The 19,721-nt window shown below is 43.6% G+C and overlaps 1 protein-coding gene across 1 annotated transcript in view; it reads left to right on the forward strand.

The window, feature by feature from the left end:
- FAM81A (family with sequence similarity 81 member A) overlaps positions 1–15,568 on the forward strand; it is a gene marked incomplete at both ends in the record, with an annotated part of 37,695 nt that extends 22,127 nt beyond the window's left edge. The window contains 5 exons of the mRNA XM_080692521.1: positions 2,837–2,966; positions 4,438–4,544; positions 7,301–7,436; positions 9,955–10,150; positions 15,444–15,568. Of these exons, the coding sequence (XP_080548647.1) occupies positions 2,837–2,966; positions 4,438–4,544; positions 7,301–7,436; positions 9,955–10,150; positions 15,444–15,568 (694 nt within the window). The remainder of the gene's footprint in view (positions 1–2,836; positions 2,967–4,437; positions 4,545–7,300; positions 7,437–9,954; positions 10,151–15,443) is intronic.
- Between the last annotated feature and the right edge of the window lie 4,153 nt (positions 15,569–19,721).

Genomic DNA, 19,721 nt, shown 5'->3' on the forward strand with positions numbered 1-19,721 from the left:
TCTCAGTTTCCCAAATACTGGGGTAACAGAGATGTGCTGCCACGCCTAGCTACAGTTTAATCTTGATTATATCTAATTGATTTTTTTTCCTTTGGTTGCTTGTGTTCTGGATATCATATGTAAGAAACCATTGCTTAATATACCTCACAAAGATTTATGCTTATATTTTCATCTAACTTTTATAGTTTCAGCTCTTACACTTAGGTCTTTGGTCCGTTTGGGCTAAGTTTTTGTGTATGGTGTGAGGTAGGGATCCAGAGTCATTCTTTTACTTGTGGATATTTAGTTGTCATTTGTTGAAAAGTCTATTCTTTCCTAATTGAATTGTCATTCCAGTTGAAAACCGTATGTCCATAATATTTCGGCTAATTTATGGACTTCCAATTATATTTCATTGATCCTGGACTCTCAGTTACATCACACTGGTCTCTTAGTTTGTTCTTAGTGCTACAATGTCTTGGTTTTTAGCTTTGTGGTAAATTGTGAGTCCAGAGGTGTAAGTTCTCCAACTTTGTTTTTTTTTTTTTTAAGATTATTTTTTCTATTCTGAGATCCTTGTATTTTCATATGAAATTTAGGATCAGTATGTTAATTTTTGCAAAGAAGCCAACTGGAATGTTGATAAGGGCTATGCTCAATCTGCACATTAATTTGGAGAATATTGCCATTCTAAAAATGTGGGTATCATTCCATTTATTTAGATCATTTTTCTATCTTTCAATAATGTTATATGGTTTTCAGAGGATAAGTTTTACACTTCTTTAAACCTATTCCTAAGTATTTTCTCCTATATTTATTTTATTTTCATTTCTAGTGTACAGAAGTACCATTGATTTTTGTATTTTGGTCTTATATCCTGCAACCTTGCTGAACTCATGCATTACGTGTGTGTGTGTGTGTGTGTGTGTGTGTGTGTGTGTGTAACTGGGGATTGAACTCAGGGGCATTCTACCTCCAAACTACACCCTCAGCCCTATTTTTTTTAAATTCTTTATTTTGAAACAGGGTCTCATTAAGTTGTGGAGAGTCTCACTAAATAGCTGAGGCTGGCTGTGAACCTGCGATCCTCCTGTCTCAGCCTCCCAAGTACTGGGATTACAAGTGTGTGTCACCATGTCCGGCTTCATGCATTACTTCTAATACCTGTGTGTGTGTGTGTGTGTGTGTGTGTGTGTGTGTGTGTGTAGTACTGAGGATTGACCCCAGAGGCATTCTGCCTCAGAGCTATATCCCAGCCCTTTATTATTATTTATTTGTTTATTTTGAGAGACAAAGACAGATTTATTAAGGAAAAGTGAGGCTACATGTTCAAGGGAGAGTGCAGGCCACTTCAAGACTGTGAAGCTTTATTTTTTATTTTGAAATAAATACTCACTGATTTGCGGAGGGCCTCACTAAGTTGCTAAGCTGGCCACAAACCTGCAGTCCTCCTATCTCAGCCTCCAAGTACTGTTCTTCTCATTCTTTTCAGTAGATTTTTTATATACTATGTCACAGTATCCGCATATAGAACTGGTCTTACTTTCCAATCCAGATGGATTATTCATTGTGTTGCCTAATGGCCCTGATTGTAACCTGCAGTAGAATGTGGAACAGTCCTGTTCCTGATACCAGGGGAGTGCATCCGGGCTCACCTTTAAGTATGATGCCAATGGGTTTTTTGTATATGCTTTTCACCAGGTTGAGGAAGTTACTTTCTATTTCTTTTTCTCTTCTTTTCTTTTTCTTCCTTCCTTCCTTCCTTCCTTCCTTCCTTCTTTCTTTCTTTCTTTCCTTCCTTTTTTCATTTATTTTTTATTTTTTGCAGTACTGGGGATGGAACCCAGGGGAGGGGCATTGTACCTTCGAGCTATACCTCCAGTCCTATTTTTTAGTCTTTTTAGGTGGTTTTTGGGGTTTTTTTTTTTTTTGTTTGTTTGTTTTGTTTTTTTGGTGGTACTGGAGTTCCTGGAAACCCTTCTACCTCCAGGCTACACTCCAGATCTAATTTTTTTTATACTTTTTTTATTTGGAAACAGGGTCTCTTAAGCCAGCGTGGCTGGCTTCGAACCTGTGCAATCCTCCTCTCTCCGCCTCCCAAGCGCAGGGATTACAAGCGTGCACCACCACGCCCAGCCTAGTCTTTTTAGTTTTGAAATAGGGTCTCACTGAGTTGTGTGTGAAGGGCCTCGCTAAGTAGCTGAGGCTGTCCGTGAACCGTGATCCTGCAGTCTCTGCCTCTCGAATGCTCAAATTACAAGTCTGCACCACCACACCTGGCTTCTTCTTTCTATTTCAAGTTTGTTAACTGTTTTTTTTATTATCATGAATAGTGTTGAATTTTGTCACATGTTCTTTTCCCCATCTACTGAGATGATATTATGGGTTTTGTCCCTTTTTCAATTGATGTGGTATATTAAATTAATTGTGTTTCTGTTAGACCAAACTTGCATCAGAATAATTCTTGGTCACGATATATATTTAAGGGCCATTCTCTGACTCCAGTGGGAGCTCTGTTAAAAGGCATGGTTGGAAGCTGGGTGTGGTGGCACACTCTTGTAATCCCAGTACTTGGGAGGCTGAGACAGGATGATTGCAGGTTCTTGGCCAGCTGTAGCTACTTAGAGAGGCTCTCTGCAACTTAGTGAGACTGTTTCAAAATAAAGAATAAAATTGGGCTGGGGATGTAGCTTGGAGGTAGAATGCCCTGGGTTCAATCCCCAGTACTGGAGAAAAATAAAAGGCATGGTTGGTAGAGCAGTTTCTTTGAGTGGGGTCTTGTATTTTAGAGCATGTAAAGAAGATTTTGCACATGTTTTTAAATTTTCGTACGAAGTAGCTCTGTTTGCCTGGACAGGTGCGATGCCAGCATAGCCAGGCTCTCCGCAGAGCACAAAAGCACCTACGAGGGACTCCAGCACTTAAACAAAGAACAACAAGCTGCCAAGCTGATCCTGGAGACAAAGATCAAAGATGCAGAAGGACAGGTACGACCTGCTCAGGTCCCTTCTAAAGGGCAGGAATTTGTTCTTAGCTAAGAATCATGTGGTGTTGAGTGTTTCTTTCGAGAATCCAGCCTGGGGCCCACCGCATAGGTTTATGCAAATTATATGAATCTCTTTCCTTCTTCCTTCTCTCTCCCCCTGTCCATTTCAGAAGTTCCAGATTACTTCTCCTCACCTCCCCTTACGCAGGCAGAGCCAGCATCCTCTCACGGCTCTCGTTTTTTTCATTCAGGAAATAGTTTGTGTTCACTGGGACCCATCACACGGTCTGCATGTGGGGCAAAGTTGGGACAGGCCGGAGGGTGGGCTGGCTAATGGGTTTAGGATATTCACTGATGAACTCAAATAGCAAAACCCTTGGTAATTCACAGGTTTTTGGAGGGGCACCAACAAGTTTTCCTTCATCACAAGAGGCCTATATTGTAGGGCTTTCCCCATAGTTTCTGTCCAATTTACTGTTCATTTACAGAGGAAAAATCGGGGCATTTGGTCAATTTATTGGATTAAAAATACTTCTATCTACCTCCAAGGATCTGAAGCTACCGATGTAGAATGAGAGAAGTATCTCATGGCGTTTTTTATTAGCTTATGTTTTAAGTTGGACCATCCCAAACACTGCACTCACCAGACAGATACGTATGTCCAGGACCTTGATGGATTTAATAATTAACAAATCCCATTCCTTGTGACTAGCAGCCCTTGGATGGGAAGATCCCAAGGTAAAGACGACTGTTTTGTGCCAGGTGGTTAGATGTGCTGGTCCTGGGTAGGAGTTGGGTTTGCTCAACATAAATCAGAAAAGGTTCATGCTTAGCACTTAGGGGTATTTTGGTAGTGCTACTGGCATTGATTTTTTTTTTTTTTTTTTTTTTTTTTTTTTTTGCGGTACTGAAACTGGAACCTAGGGGCATTCTACCCCCAAGCTACAATTCCAGAATTCCAGCCCTATTTTTTATTCTTTTATTTTGAAACAGGGTCTCACTAAGTATCTGAGGCTGTCCACAAACTGTGATCCTCCTGTCTCAGCCTCCAGAATGCAAGGATTACAAGCGTGCGCCACCTCGCCTGGCTTGGTGTTGATTTTTTGGTGGCTGTATAAGAATGAAAACAGAAATGGGAATGCTTGTTATCTCAGTACTTGGGAGGCTCAGACAGGAGGGTCACAAGTTCAAGACCAGCCTCAGCAACTTAGCGAGGCCTAGGCAACCTAGTGAGACCTTATTTCAAGATATAAATAAGAAGGACTGGGGATATAGCTCAGAGGTAGAATGCCTCTAGGTTCAACCCCCAGTACCTCCCCCCTCAAAAGAAAAGAAAAATGAAAGATGAGGTGAACTTGTGAGTTCATTAGACTAAAACTTAAGCCTCTGACTAGAACAGAGCGTAGGAGGTGTTTTCTGAAGTTAATCTGAAGAGGCGAGGCATGGTGTTATAAGCCAGCCTTCCTTGCCAGATCTCGCAGCTTCTGAACAGAGTGGACTTGTCAATCTCAGAGCAGAGCACCAAGCTGAAGATGTCCCACAGAGACAGCAACCACCAGCTCCAGCTTCTGGATACTAAGTAAGTAACGACTTCATCAGTACAGTTTTTGACTGACGTTCTTTCTTCATTTATGCAATACTACAATTTCCCCCCCTTGGTTTTTATGTATTAGGCATAGGGAAAACAATAGTGGAATTAAAAAGTAAAAGTTCACAGGTAATATCTTGCCACTCTTCCCTCACAGCTGTTTTTAGTGATTAGATAATGATCCATCTCTTAGTGGGGTATAGTGGTGCATGCCTGTAATCCCAGTACTGGTGAGATCATAGGTTCAAGGCCAGCCTCAGCAACTTAGCAAGACCCCCGTTCGTTCTTTCTTTCTTTCTTTCTTTCTTTCTTTCTTTCTTTCTTTCTTTCTTTCTTTTTCTTTCTTTCTCTTTCTCTCTCTCTCCTTCCTTCCTTCCTTCCTTCCTTCCTTCCTTCCTTCCTTCCTTCCTTCTTTTTTTTGGTACTGGGGATGGAACCCAGGGGCATTCTACCTCTGAGCTACACCCCCAGCCCTATTTTTTATTCTTTATTTTGAAACAGGGTCTCACTGAGTTGCAGAGGGCCTCGCTAAGGAGCTGAGGCTGTCCACGAACCGCAGTCGTCCTCTCCAAGCCTTCTGAATGCTGAGGTTATAAGCACCACCATGCCTGGCTCACAAGACCCTGTTTAAAAAAGAAAAAACTTCTGGGATGTAGCTCAGAGGAAGAATATTCCTGGGTTCGATCTTCAGCACTACTACTACTACTCCATATATTTATTCAACAAGCATTTATTTAGCAGTGGTTAGAAAAGTGCAGGAGTTGTGAAGATCTAGTAACAAACAGAAAAGCAGGCTGTTCTTATCCTTGTGGAGTTTACAGTGTAGAGATGATGACAGTAAAGTAAGGACTTAAACTTATGCTGTATTATTATTCAAGATGATAAATCTTTTGAAGGAAAGTTACATGATCATAACAGGCTAAAGAATGGCCCCCAAATATCTTCATATTCTAATCCCAGAATTTGTGAAAATGTTTCTTTATATGGAAAAGGGAGACTTTTCAGGTATGATTAAGTTAAATTTCTTAAGATGAGTGAGTTATCCTGAGTTATCCAAGATAAGTAAGCCTGATGTAATCAGTAGAGACCTTATAAGAGGAAACACTGATTAAAAAAAAAAAAACAAAAAAAAAAACAGTAAGTTCTGGGTAATGTTTAATTCTTGGGTGGTGGGGCACTTGGGAGTACACTGAGTCCTGGTGGTGTGTCTTAAGGTGGTGATGGGAGGACATAGCTGCACTGGCTTGGGTACAGGACAGTTTCAGTGCTGTGGCTCCCACTTGACCGTTCCAAGATCAGTGCAGGGGGCCAGGGCTGATGACTCAGTGCATATCTCCACGGCCCCACTCCCTGCCCCTCCCCAGGCAGCTGGGACAGAGAGGTATGGGGTGAAAGCTTTGTTTTAAGCAGGTAACCAGAGCGTGCCCTTATCTCCTCCAGGCACTTCCTATTGCCTAACCTAGATGATGGCCGCACCTAGCTGCAAGAGAGGCTGGCAAATGTGGTCTCTGGCGAGCCAGGCACTTACCCCATTTGAGGGCTTCTTATAAGGAAAAAGAGGACAGATACTGCAACAAGGCAGTTAGTGATTCTGCCCTGTTGGATGTTTGTGATATATCATTATATCATTTAAATCACATAACTGTGTGATTTTTTATTTTGTATCTTTATTACATGTCATAATAAAAAGAAAATAATGAACAGGAGGTACCGTGTATGGAAAGTTATTTTAAGAAATTTGGAAGCTGGATATGGTGACATATGCTGTAATCTCAGCATTTTGGGAGACTGAGATGGGAGGATCGCGGTTTGCAGACAGCCTCAGCTACTTAGTGAGGCCCTCCATAACTTAGTGAAATAAAAACTTGTTTTTGTTTCAAAAACAAAAGAATAAAAAATAGGGCTGGGGATGTACCTCAGAGGTAGAATGCCCCTGGGTTCCATCCCCAGTACCCAGTACCGCAAAAAAAAGAAAAGAAAAAAAAAAGAAAAGGAAGAGGACTAGAGGAATGGAAAGTTGGGAGGATTTTTTTCTTTTACTTCTGATTTGAATTAGGGTGTGTCCATATGGGACAAGAATAACTTGAGGAAGAAAAGAGGGAAGGAGAGTCAGGCACCAATTCTGGGTGATAAAAGAGACATGGGAGCTGGGCGTGGTGGCCACGCTTGTAATTCTAGTACTGGGGAGGCTGAGACAGGAGGATCACAGGTTCACGGCCAGCCTCAGCTACTCAGTGAGGCCCTGTGCAACTTGGTGAGACCCTGTTTCAAAATAAAGAATAAAAGAGGGCTGGGGGTGTGGCTCAGAGGTAGAATGCCCCTGGGTTCAATCCCCAATACTGAGTGTGTGCATGCGTGCACACACACACACACACACGAAGTGGGGCAGGTATAGAGAAGAGCCAGGAAGGAGGGGAGCCTGGAGGAGGAAATGAAGAACACTGGCCTCTGAGCCGGGAGCATCACAGACCCTCGGAACTTCAGGGGTTAGCACCGGGCACGGCTCAGTGTCCGCTGGGTCCCCACACTGCCAGCTCCCCACAGTAGGAGGACCAGCTGGTTCTTTTCTGTGTATCTTCCTCCTCTGCCCCATCTTAGTACTGAGAGCAATCCCAAGAAAAGATAAGGATATGAATCTGGATTTTATGCTGGCAAATTGATCAGAGAGCTGTTAGTCAGAAGTTGTTTAATGACATTTAAAAATTGTTTTTACAGCCAATTTAATTTGCTTTGTTTTGTTTTTTTAGATTTAAAGGTACAGTTGAGGAACTCAGTAACCAGATTTTATCTGCACGGAGTTGGTTGCAACAGGAGCAAGAACGGATAGAAAAAGAACTTTTACAGAAAATTGATCAGCTTTCCTTGATTGTTAAAGAAAACAGTGTAGGTATTGTGTTCAGCAATGATTTAGTAGTTATTCAGTGGGGTGGGGGGCTACAATGTTCAACTAATACCTAAGAACATTACTAGTTTATTTGGTGTCACCTAAAACTTTCTTGCCTCTGAATCCACTTCCATAGTTCATATTAATTATTTGTTTTCTTTTTGTTTTGTTCTGAGGATCAAACCACAGGCCTCGTATGTGCTAAGCCCGTGTTCTACCTCTGAGCCACAGCTCCAAGCCCTGTTCTTTGTATTATTTACAGAGATGAAACACTTTTACTTGTTATAGTTAACAAAGGCTACACTAAAACTTTCAGTTAATATAAATTTAAAACCAGATCTAAATAAATTAATTTGTCCATCTGTATTTCTAAATTATCAACTTGATCCTGGTTTTAATTTCATGAACGGGTTTAGCTTTTTACCAGTGTTGAATTGATTTTTCCTTCCATACCTTCCCAGGCCTGCACCTGCCATGTAAGGTCTCCCACGACAACACATAACCAAAGCCACCATTTCTTTTCCATCTCCTCCTTTTACCCTGGGTTTCTCACAGAGCCACAGCTTGCAGAACTGCTGAAGAGCCATATCAAGAGGTCTTTGGGGTACGGTGGCGCAGACCCATCATCCCAGTACTTGGGAAGCTGAGATAGGAGGATCACAGATTTTAAGCCAGTCTCAGCAACTTAGTGAGGCTGTCAGCAATTTAGAGAGACCCTGTCTCCAAATAAAAAATAAAATTGAGCTGGGCATGGTGGCACACACTTGTAATCCCAGCTTTTGGGAGGCTGAGACAGGAGGATCTGGGTTCGCGGACAGCCTCAGCTACTTAGTGAGGCCCTTTGCAACTCAGTGAGACCGTTTCAAAATAAAGATGAAAAATAGGCCTGGGGGTGTGTGTAGCTTGGAAGTAGAATGCCCCTGGGTTCCATCCCCAGGACAGCAAAAGAGAAATAAATAATATAAAATAAAATCGGTCTAGGTATATAGGTTGGAAGTATTATGCCCCCGGGTTCAATTTCTGGTACAGAAAGAAAGAGAAAAATAGAGAAAGAGAGAGAGAGAGTGAGAAAGCCTTGCATATATCATATTCAAAACCAGTAGGCCCTGAAACTGACAGCGGCAACTGTGTGCCGGCTTTGGTTACTTGGCACGGACACATCCATCCCGCTCTTTTCTTCTGCTCCTCCCTCCTTTGGGCTTCAGCTGAGCAAAAGTGACTGGAGCGGTTTGCATCTCTGACTTGCTGTCCAGATGTAGAGCTGCTGCAGAGTGTACCGTCAGGAGAGTGTTGTCCCACTGTAGCCGCTTAGGGCCTGGGGTACATGTGGAGTCCTGCCTCCAGAGCTGCCGACACAGATCCCCATAAAAGCCAAGCTTGGTGGAAAGGAAAGGAAAGAAAATATTAGTCTTACTATTTCAAACCTAACCACTACCTCCTCCCCCCCTCCCCCTCCCCCTCTTCCTTCTCCTCCTCCTCCTCCTTTTGTGGTACTAGGTATTAAACCCAGGGGCATTTTTTGTTTATTTTTGTTTTGAAACAGGATCTCACTAAGTTACTAAGGGTCTTACTAAGTTTCCGAGGCTGGCCTCAAACCTGCGATCTTCCTGTTTCAACTTCCCAAGTATTGGGTTTTCAGGCATGAGCCACCACAACCAGCTTCAAATATTTTCTTTTAGTATTTTTTTATATTTTTACTTAGATTCATGCTGATACATGTGTGGGCTTCCAGGTCTTTGGATTATTATTATTATTATAAGTAGATTGGTTTAATAGCTAGCAGTAAATGCCTGTATAATAGTGGCTTTAGAGTCTGGCATGGTGGCTCCTGCTTGTAATCCTAGTACTTGAGAGGCTGAGACAGGAGGATCACCGGTTTGCTGACAGCTTTCGCTACTTAGTGAGGCTCCCCACAACTTTGTGAGACCCTGCTTCAAAGGAAGAATAAAAAAATAGGGCAGAGCATGTGGCTCGGAGGTAGAATGCCCCTGGGTTCCATCCCTAGTACCCCCCCCCCCCACACACACACATCTCATTACGCTTTCACATGAAGTAGGTCTGGGTGTAGCTACGTAGGGCTGGTGTGTTGGCTCCATAGTCCTTGGCAATTCAGGATCCTTTTAGTTAACTTTCTGACAGCCCCTAAGAGTCACCCTCATCCTCATCATCTGAGGTGGCTGCGAGTGCCCCAGACGTTGTCTGAATGATAGAAACAGGGAGAGGAAGAAACCAGGATGCGCATCAGCTGCCTTGTGGCTTGGAAGCCGGCGCACAGGCTTTACGTCTCTGTGGCCAGCACTTAATGGCAGGGCCGCACCAAACTCAGGAGACAGGACAGGGTTGTCTCTATTCTGGGTGACTTCGTGCTGATCTAAAAGCTGGGGTTTTATTAAGGAATAAACCGCTGGGAAGGGGCACTGGGGGAGCCGCGTCGCGGCCAGCTGGCGCTGGGCGCGTGGTGACGCAGGCGATGCGGGGGCCTTTCGGGTGATCAAGCGTTTTTCTCATGGGTTTCAGGGAGCCGGTGGAAGGGACATGGAGAAGAAGCTCAGCCAGATGTCAGCCAGGCTGGACAAGATAGAAGAGAGTCACAAGAGGACTCTGGAAGGGCCGAGAACCCAGCAGGAGGAGGAGAAGGTGCACGGGCGGATCAGCAAGCTGGAGACGCAGATGAGCGAGGACATGAAGGAGATGAAGGCGGAGCTCAGCGCGGGTAGGCACGGCGCGGCGGGGCCTCCAATCCAGGCCTCCTCATGGCCGCGGGCAACAGCAGACCGGTGCCCGCCACCCATGCTTCTCTAGGGAGCTGAGCTGTATTGAACACATATGGTATTGGAATTCCACATCTCTGAGAGCCGCCACAGGCACAGGCCAACAAGATTAAACTTTCATAGCTTGTAATTGATACTCACTTTTTTTTTTTTTTTTTTTTTGGTGGTACTGGGGTTCCTGGAAGCCCTTCTACCTCCGGGCTACATTCCCAGACCTATTTATATATATATATTTTTATTTGGAAACAGGGTCTCAAGCCAGCAAGGCTGGCTCCGAACCAGCGCGATCCTCCTGTCTCAGCCTCCCAAGTGCAGGGATTACAAGCGTGCGCCACCACGCCCAGTGAAGCATGTATGTTTAAAGGGCTTTTGAGGGCTTATTTTATACTCTGGCCATGTGCCACCCTGGCAGTGACTGAGGTCAGTAAGCCCATTAACTCACACTTGCTTGCAGGAGACTGTCCGCTGTCCGGTTCTTAGTGTCATAGAAGGAGGCCAGTTTGTTCTACTTCTGTAATGGGATGCCTGAGACTGGGCGGTTTCTAAAGAACAGAGGCCTATTTCCATAGTTCTGGAGGCGGGGAAACCCAAGAACGCGATGCTGGCGTGTGGCGAGTCTTGCTGGTGTCGTGGAGGGCCTCAGCTGGCAAGCGCACACTCAAGTCGGAGCCAGAGGAGGCTGGATTCACGTGAGCAGGGCCCGCTCCTGTGAAATGGCCTTCACGCACTCGTGAGGGCAGCCACGTTCTCATGGCTGAATCACATTTTGTTGTTGTTGTTTATTTGTAACTGGGGATTGAACCCAAGGGCATTCTACCTCAGCTACATACCCAGCCCTTTTTATTTCATTTTGAAACAGGTACTTGCTAAGTTGCTGAGAGCCTCACTAAGTTATTAAGGCTGTTCTCAAATCTGTGATCCTCCTGTCTCAGCCTCCCCAAAACTGGGATTACAGGTGTGCACCACCATGCCCGGCCAAATCACATCTTAAAGGTCCCACTTCTTTTTTTTTTTTTTTTTTCAGTACTGGGGATGGAACTTAGGTGCATTCTACCCCTGAGCTATACCCCCAGCCCTATTTTTTATTCTTTAGTTTGAAACAGGGTCTCTCTGAGTTGCAAAAGGCCTCACTAAGTAGCTGAGGCTCGCCCCAAACTATGATCCTCCTGTCTCAGCCTCCCAAATGCTGGGATTACAAGGGTGTGCCACCACACCCAGATCCCACTTCTTCTTTTTTTTTTTTTTTGGTGGTACTGGGGTTCCTGGAAGCCCTTCTACCTCCAGGCTACACTCCCAGACCTATTTTTTATTTTTTTATTTTTGGAAACAGAGTCTCTTAAGCCATCGCGGCTGGCTTCGAACCTGCGCGATCCTCCTGTCTCCACCTCCCAAGTGCGGGGATTACAAGCGTGCGCCACCACGACCGGCCAGCTCCCACTTCTTAATACTGTCTCTGGCAATTAAATTTAAACATAAATTTTGAAAGGCACAGTCGAATCATAGCAGAGGGCTAGGAGGTACACTCTGAACTCAGGAATACAGAATTGGGGCAGGAAGTGGAAGTTCCCTGAGGACAGACTTTAATTCAGTGTGCGGTAAAAGTATCTTAAAACCAGTGGTCCTGAAAGATGATGGTGGCTTTGTGCATTCAAGAGTTATTTGTTGCTGAAAGTATTCAAGGGGGGCCTGTTGGTCATAGAAAGGAGAAGACAGCTTTGTGGGAGAAATGGGGCTAAATGATCTTCAAACTCCTAACAGTTCTATGAGTCCATGGATTTTCCTCTGTGGAATTTTTCTATTTTGGCCAAATGGAAATATAAAAGTAGTTATTTCAAGAATATTTGTTAACACCAAAAGTTTATTACTTTATATAAAGAATAGAAGCTAGAGTTAAGAATGGAAGAACTTGTAAAGATAAAAATGAATTTCTCTTTTCTGATCTCTTAGGCAATTAGAATATGGCAACTAATACTCATCAGTGTTTAATTTTGCATTAATTTCTGAATGAATTTGTCATCTATCCAACTTATTGAGATTATTAATATTTAGTTCTTAATAAGAAATATATATGAAGGTTTTTTATTTAAAAAATTTTAATTACAAAGACAATGCCTTTCTTAATGAGTATTATAAAGCACAAAATATTTTAAAATATAACTTCTCCAACCCAGAGGTTATTTGTGTGTGTGTCTGTGTGTCTATGTGTCTGTGTGACTGAGGATTGAACTCAGGGGCATTCTACTTCTAAGCTATACTTCTAGCCCCTATTTTATTTTTTATTTCTTAAGGGTCTCATTAAGTTGCTGAGGGCCTCACTCAGTTGCTGAGGCTGGCCTTGAACCTGCAATCCTCCTGTCTCAGTCTCCCAAGTACTGGGATTGCAAATGTGCACCACCATACCTGGTGAAAAATATTTTAATAAACAATTTTATACTTTTTTCATTAATTGCATAAAGAATTTTCTGAGAGAAAATAATAAGTTTTACTAATGAAGGTAAGACATTAAATAATTTAAAAGTCTATAGGAATGTGCAATGTGAATTATGGACAATATAATTTTTATTCTGCAGTACTGGGGATTGAGGCCAGAGTGCTCTATCATTGAGCTATAACCTCAGCCCTTTTTATTTTGAGACAAGGTCTCACAAAATCACCTTAAATTCTTAATCCTTCTGCCTAAGCCTCCCAAGTACCTGGCATTATAGGTGTGCACCACCATGCCTGGCTTGCAATGCTTTTTTTTTTTTTGGTGGTACTGGGGTTCCTGGAAACCCTTCTACCTCCGGGCTACACTCCCAGACCTATTTTTATACTTTTTATTTGGAAACAGGGTCTCTTAAGCCAGCGCGGCTGGCTTCAAACCTGCGTGGTCCTCCTGTCTCCGCCTCCCAAGAGCGGGGATTACAAGCGTGCGCCACCACACCTGGCTTGCAATGCTTTTTTGATGGCAATTTTTTCCCTTTTTCTTTTCAGTTTTATTTTGAGATAACTTCAAGTTTAGAAAAGCTGTAAGACTAGCCCCCAAACTCTACATACCCTGGACTTGCAGTTGTAACATTCTTAAGTATGTCTAATATCTGGTTTTCCTCTGAGCCATTTGGGCGTCGCAGGAGCCCTGCTGCTTCTCCGTCCCTTCACCAGGTCAGCCTGCCTGCCCAAGGACGGGGCATTCTCTCACACCACACAGGACCGTGGGGCACGGGTAACGCGAGCCAATGGCTCCCAGTCCTCAGTATTCAGCTTTCTGCAGTGTTTCCTTTACAGCAAATCTTTACCCATCCAGATTCTTTCTTTTAGCTTTTTCCAAATCAAATACTTTTTTAAATAAAAGAGAATTAGCTATATATATTTAAGGTATATAAGATGTTTTGATATACTCAGTGACATGGTTACTGTATTCAAAACAAATGAACTTCTCACAGAAACCTGTGTGTGTGTGTGTGTGTGTGTGTGTGTGTGTGTGTAGAGCACCAAGAATCTACTCTGTTAGCAAAAATCCCAAATTCAATGCAGTATTGTCATAATAATACTGTATATTATCGATTATTGATTATTGATTGGTTCTATACGTCTTCACATTGTATCTTGGTTCTTAGACTTGTTTATCCTACGCATGTGCCGTCTGTGTCCTGTGACTTACATTTCACTTCCCCATCTGCTGACCTCATGCCCCCCGGTAACCACCACTGTTTTCTGTTTTTGTGCATTTGACTTTTTTTTATCCCATATATGAAATCATGCAGTAGTTTTCTTTCTGTGTCAGGCCGTTTTCATGTAGTATAATGTTGTCCAGATTTACACATGGAGCGGCAAATGGCAGGCTCTCCTCCTTTTGTCAAGTTGAATAATACACATAAATGAATAGTGAATATAGGTTTCCACGTATAAACTTTGATGTCTGCATCACCGTTTCTTTGTCCACCCGTCCCCTGCAGACATCTTGGCTGTTGATAAGATGCCACAGTGAACATGGGGGTGCAGACGTCTTTATGAGGTGGTGTGGGGTCACTGGATCACGCAGTAATTCTATTTTAACTTTTTAGGAGCCTCCATGCTATTTCCCAAGTGGCAGCAACATTTGACATCCCCACCAATAGCCTACGGGTTCTCTTTCTTCCACGTCCTCTCTGACGCTTGCCGCCGCTTGTCTTTGTGATGGTAGCTGTGCTAGCTAGCGTGGTGACATCTCTCTGGCTTGATTGTGTTTCCCTGGTGGCAGGAATGTGGTGACTTCCCACATACTATTGGCCACTCAGGCTCGAATCCAGAGTCACACACCATACTTAGCCATCCCATTTCTTCGCTTAGTCCTTTTTAATCTGGATCCATTCCTCAGTGATCCTGGCATTGTTAAAGTATTGCAGGCAGCTGGGTGCAGTGGCACACACCCGAGCCCCAGTGCTTGCGATGCTAAGACAGGAGCATTGCAGGTTCAAGGCCAGCCTCAGCAACTTAGCGAGACTTTGAGCAACCTATGGAGACCCTGTTTCAAAATAAACAGTAAAATAGGGCTGGGGGTGTAGTTCAGAGGTAGGATGACCCTGGGTTCAATTCTCAGGGCCACAAAGAAAAAAAGATGCAGGCCAGCGTTTTATAGAAAGCCCTTCAGTTGGGTTTGTTTCTTTGTGATTTGATCTGGGATAGAATGCCAGAGGAGGGGAGTTGTGTCCTGCCCCAGGTGTCTTACAGGAGCTGTCTCCCGGTGCTGTCTCCCAGTGCTGGTGATGTGAGCTTTGATCATCTGGTTGAAGTGGTACCTGACAAGCTAGGTGTAATGGTGCACGCCTATAGTCCCAGTACTTGGGACACTGAGACAGGAGGAAACCCAAGTTTGAGGCCAGCCTCAGCAAGTTTGTTAGACCCTCAGCAACTTTATGAGATCTTTAGCAACTTTGTGAGACTCTATTTAAAAATGAAAATAAAAAGGACTAGGATGGAGGTCAGGGGTAGAACACCCCTGGTTTCAATCCTAGGTACCCAAATAAACAAACAAATAGGTACCTGCCAGATCTATCCATTGTAATAGCTCCTTTCCCTCATTGTAATTAAAAAGGTAATTCTAGGGAGATGCTATGAACTGTGCAATTCTTGCGTTTCCCATCATACTTTTACCCCTGGAGTTTTAGCATGTATTGATAATTTTTGTAAAAAGTAGTTCTTAATGGTGTAGTATAAAATTGGGTATGGCGTCCTTTAAAAAATATTGACTGTCATGCAATCTGCCTCTTCCTAAAGGGTTCACGGCCATCTATGAAAGCATAGGCTCCCTCAGGCAAGTTCTCGAGGCCAAGATGAAGCTGGACAAGGACCAGCTGCAGAAGCAGATCCAGCAGATGCAGAAGGCGGAGACGCCCATGTAAAGGGGCCGGACCAGGACTTTGCCAGTGGCCGGGGGCTGATACCTCTGTCTTTCGCCAGGCGTCGCTGTGATCAGGATTGTTCTGTCCACGGCGTGCATGTGCCAAGAAATGTGTTTTCATGGGTCTAAATGTTTACCTTGAGTCTTGAAAACTCTTTGAAAGTATTTTAAAAATATAGGTTTTTTCCCACTTTATTTCATTCTCTAAAGACAGTGGAACCCCCGACCCTGCCAAGATTTTGAAAGGCTCTCATCTTCATTTTATGAATGGAAGTACTTGATTTTTCCCAGTGCTTGATGCTTAAGCCAAGACTATTTGCTATTTCAAAAAAGATCATGGTGATTATTTTAAATTAAGAAACCGTTGTTACAGGAACGTGTTGCTCCTTGTCCTGAACCGTGAGAACGTCCCCATAGGTTAGAATCCAGCCTTCAAGCCCAGATTTGGATTTTATTACTGTTGCCTGTCAATTTCTTACATTGATCATCTTCCTGTAAACCCTCTGTCTTTTGTAGGGTGAGATTTAGCACTTGGAAAAAAACCCTAACATTTCTGTAATAAAAATAGTTTAAAAACTATAACTGCCACGTAGATTGCAAATTAAATGGAAACTTAAGACGATTATTTAGATACCGCAAGGCATAATATTTACATCCACCTAGATACACCAGGTTTTAATATTTAAAACTATTTTTGAATTATTCTTAGCCTGTATAGTGATAGCCATATATTTAATAATGGAACGGTGGTTCATAGTCTGTTTATTGCACAAGTAATTGTTCACTAATCATAATAGAATGTGAGAAAATTTCAGCCTTTATGATCTCTCTAGATGTTTCCAAAACGGGCACAAAGTGCTAGGGTTTATACACACTTATGTAACTCTATTCTTGTGCCTTGGTTTTATTATGTCAATGCACTATACCCTATAAAAGTTTTGCCAACAAAATAGAAGGCATGATAATACATCAGAATTATGATGTACAAATGGGATCCTATGTATTTTTTAAATGTTCTAAAAATTTTACCACTGTAAGACACGGATAATTCAGTATCAGCAATGGAATACAAATTCATACTTTTGTATGGACAAAGAATCCAATTGATATTGCATTTATAATACTGTCAGGAAACTTTCATCTTAAGCAACTTTGTAGATGATGGGTGTTTTATTTTCAATCGCCATATTTGATTAATCATTGAAAATTTGAACAAGTTGTTTGTTCACTTGTGTGTGTCAAAACTGATAGTTGAGACACAGTGTTCTAAACTGTGAGTGTGCCCTGGGGACAGGATGGGAATAAGTTGTTGGTTTTTTTTTTTTTTTCTGTTTGCCAAGGACTCAGGAAAATAAAAGCATTTTCTATTTTTAGGATAAATCACAAATGAAATTTCAAAGTGGCTATTACTGTTTACCCATTTAAATATGCTGCTCAAGTACATAATATTTTACTCTCAATGGCTTGACAAAAAAAATTTTATTTTAATTTGGACATGCAAGGTTATATAAGGAATATGTCATCAAATGCGTATTTTCTTCTTTTTTATTTTTCTGTTCCCAAGTATTTTCATCTCTATATGGGAAAATGATTTCCACTTTAAAAAAAATAAGATTTTCCTCTTTTGCAATGAAAAAGTGACTTTATGTGACAGAGTAGCCACGTTTCATAGAGTTCTCCAGGATTAAGCACAAGCCACAGACAGAGCCGTGCCCGCCCGGCCGCGCTCCCGGGCTCTGAGGAGGGGAGGCGGCGGCAGGTCCCAGGGGTGCGGGGCCGCGGATCTGGCTGAGGGTGGCAGTGGGTGGCGCGGCTGTGGGCTGGATTTCTCAGGTGCTCGCCACGCGCCAGCCCGTGCGATGGGCCGCGGCGGGGACTGTGCACCGGCTGCTTGTTAAACTCACGGGGGGTGGGGGGGGTGAAAACAAAGCTATCAGTGCTGCAGGCCCCCCAGAACAAGCAGGTCCGAGCCCCAGGAGGAGCGGGCAGCACCCGTGTGCGCAGAAGGCCCCAGGGCTCCTGTGCAAGCCGCCAGCAACAGCCGCGCACGCTCTTCTCACCAAAGTTGAAATGGAATTTGCTTTCTGTGTTCTTTCCTTTACCGGATATTTGCAATAAAAAGGATAAAGTTTCCAAATACATGTGGCGTATGATTTCTAAGAGTCTTTTCCTGTGAGGCCTTTACTTTTTTAAATTAAGTAAAATGCCTTAGGGAACATTCCCTGTGTTTTCTTTGGCTTCAATCTTTGATGGTTGAAACGGAGCGCTGCCGTCCTGTCCAGGGGAGCCCACTATCCTGAGAACTGCGCCGCTGCGGCTCCCCGGGCTGGGCCTTCTCAGCTGCCTTCAAAAGTGACACACCTGCCGGGCGTGATGGCGCACGCTTGTGATCCCAGTACTTGGGAGGCTGAGACAGGAGGATCGCAGGTTCAAAGCCAGCCTCAGCAGCTTAGTGAGGCTCTCAGCAACTTAGTGAACCCTGTTTCCAAATATAAAAACCATATCTGGAGATATAGCCCTGAGGTAGAAGGCCCCTGGGGTCCACCCCCAGTACCCCCCAAAAAAGTGGCACACCTGGCAGTCACTTGTCCACATGCCCTGAGTGTGCCAACTCATGTCATTTTAACAACAGCTGCTTGAGTTAAATACTGTTTGTTGACATTTTTTATTTTTGCGAGTCTGGGGATGGAACCCAGGGGCATTCGACCTCTGAACTATACCCCCTGCCCTATTTTTTATTCTATTTTGAAACAGGGTCTCACTAAGTTGTAAGGGGCCTCACTAAGTAGCTGAGGCTGGCGGCGAACCCAGATCCTCCGGTCTCAGCCTCCCAAATGCTAGGATTACAAGCATGCACCACCATGCCTGACTGACATGTTTTACCAGTGGTAAAACTGAGTCCCCTAAAGCTCAAGCAACTTGCCCCCAGGCCTCCAGCTAGGACGCAGAAGCCGTGAACCCACCAGGCTGCCCACGCCCATGGGCTGGGCGTTCAGTCAGGCACTGCGTGGTACCTGTGGACACGGGCTGGTTCCCCCATGACCGACTTGCCAGGCTACCACCTCCAGTTCCCGGTCTTTGTGACCGTAACATTCTGCTTCTAAGTGTCTTAAGTTTTTGAGGGCCCCAATTCCAAGTACCTACGGGGACAGTCTTACTGTGTTTCACTGGGACTTCCTTTGGTTGTATTGATGGGGACACAGGAAATGGGGTCAGCTGGTGCCACAGGACTGTAGGATCAGAGGTGTCTTACCTCCTGGCTTATGTTGATCCAGGGAGTGGACGGTGGCTCTGTCCTTTGGGAGAGAACAGAGTAGAACAGAAAAGGAGCCATCCAAATTGTGATTATCCTACTAGGCTTCTGGCCTGGAAAAAAATTGCAAACCACTCAAGACATTAATAGTAAATATGAACTGGGCGTGGTGGCGCACACCTGTAATCCCAGGACTTGGGAGGCAGCGACAGGAGGATCATGGGTTCAAGGCAACTTAGGGGGACTCTCAGCAACATAGCAAGATCCTGTTTCAAAACAAAAAAGGTTTAGGGGTGTAGCTCAGAGGTACAATGTCCCTGGTTTGTTCAATCCCCAGCAACACACACACACACACACACACACACACACACACACACAGAGTAAATACGGGTTTTTTTCTGGCACTATCCTAGTTGTGTGCCCTTGGGCAATTTTTATTTTTTTATACTGGAGATTCAACCCAGGGGCACTGTGCCTCCAAACAAAATCCCCAGCCTTTTATTTTTTATTTATGTGTGTGTTGCTGAAGATTGAACCCATTCTACTTCTGAGCTACACCCCCAGACCTATTTTATTTTTATTTTGAAACAGGGTCTTGCTAGGTTGATGAGAATCTCACTGGGATTGCATATGCACCACCACATCTAGCTTATTTTTTGTTTTGAAACAGGGTCTCTCTAAGTTGCCAGGGCTCTTGTTAAACTACCGAGGCTGGCCTCGAACCTGCAATCCTGTTTCAGATTTCCAAGTACAGGGATTACAGGCATGTGCCAAAATGCACCCAGCAGGGCAGTTCTTTTAATACCTCTGAGTCTTAATTTTATCATTAGCTGAGTTGATATTTTTATTTAGAAGAGAACTAATTTATGATTGTCAAGATGCCAGGTCGTTTCTGCAGTAT

The sequence above is a fragment of the Muscardinus avellanarius genome (assembly GCF_963383645.1).
Source record: "Muscardinus avellanarius genome assembly, chromosome: 3".
In the NCBI taxonomy this organism is placed as follows: Eukaryota; Metazoa; Chordata; class Mammalia; order Rodentia; family Gliridae; genus Muscardinus; species Muscardinus avellanarius.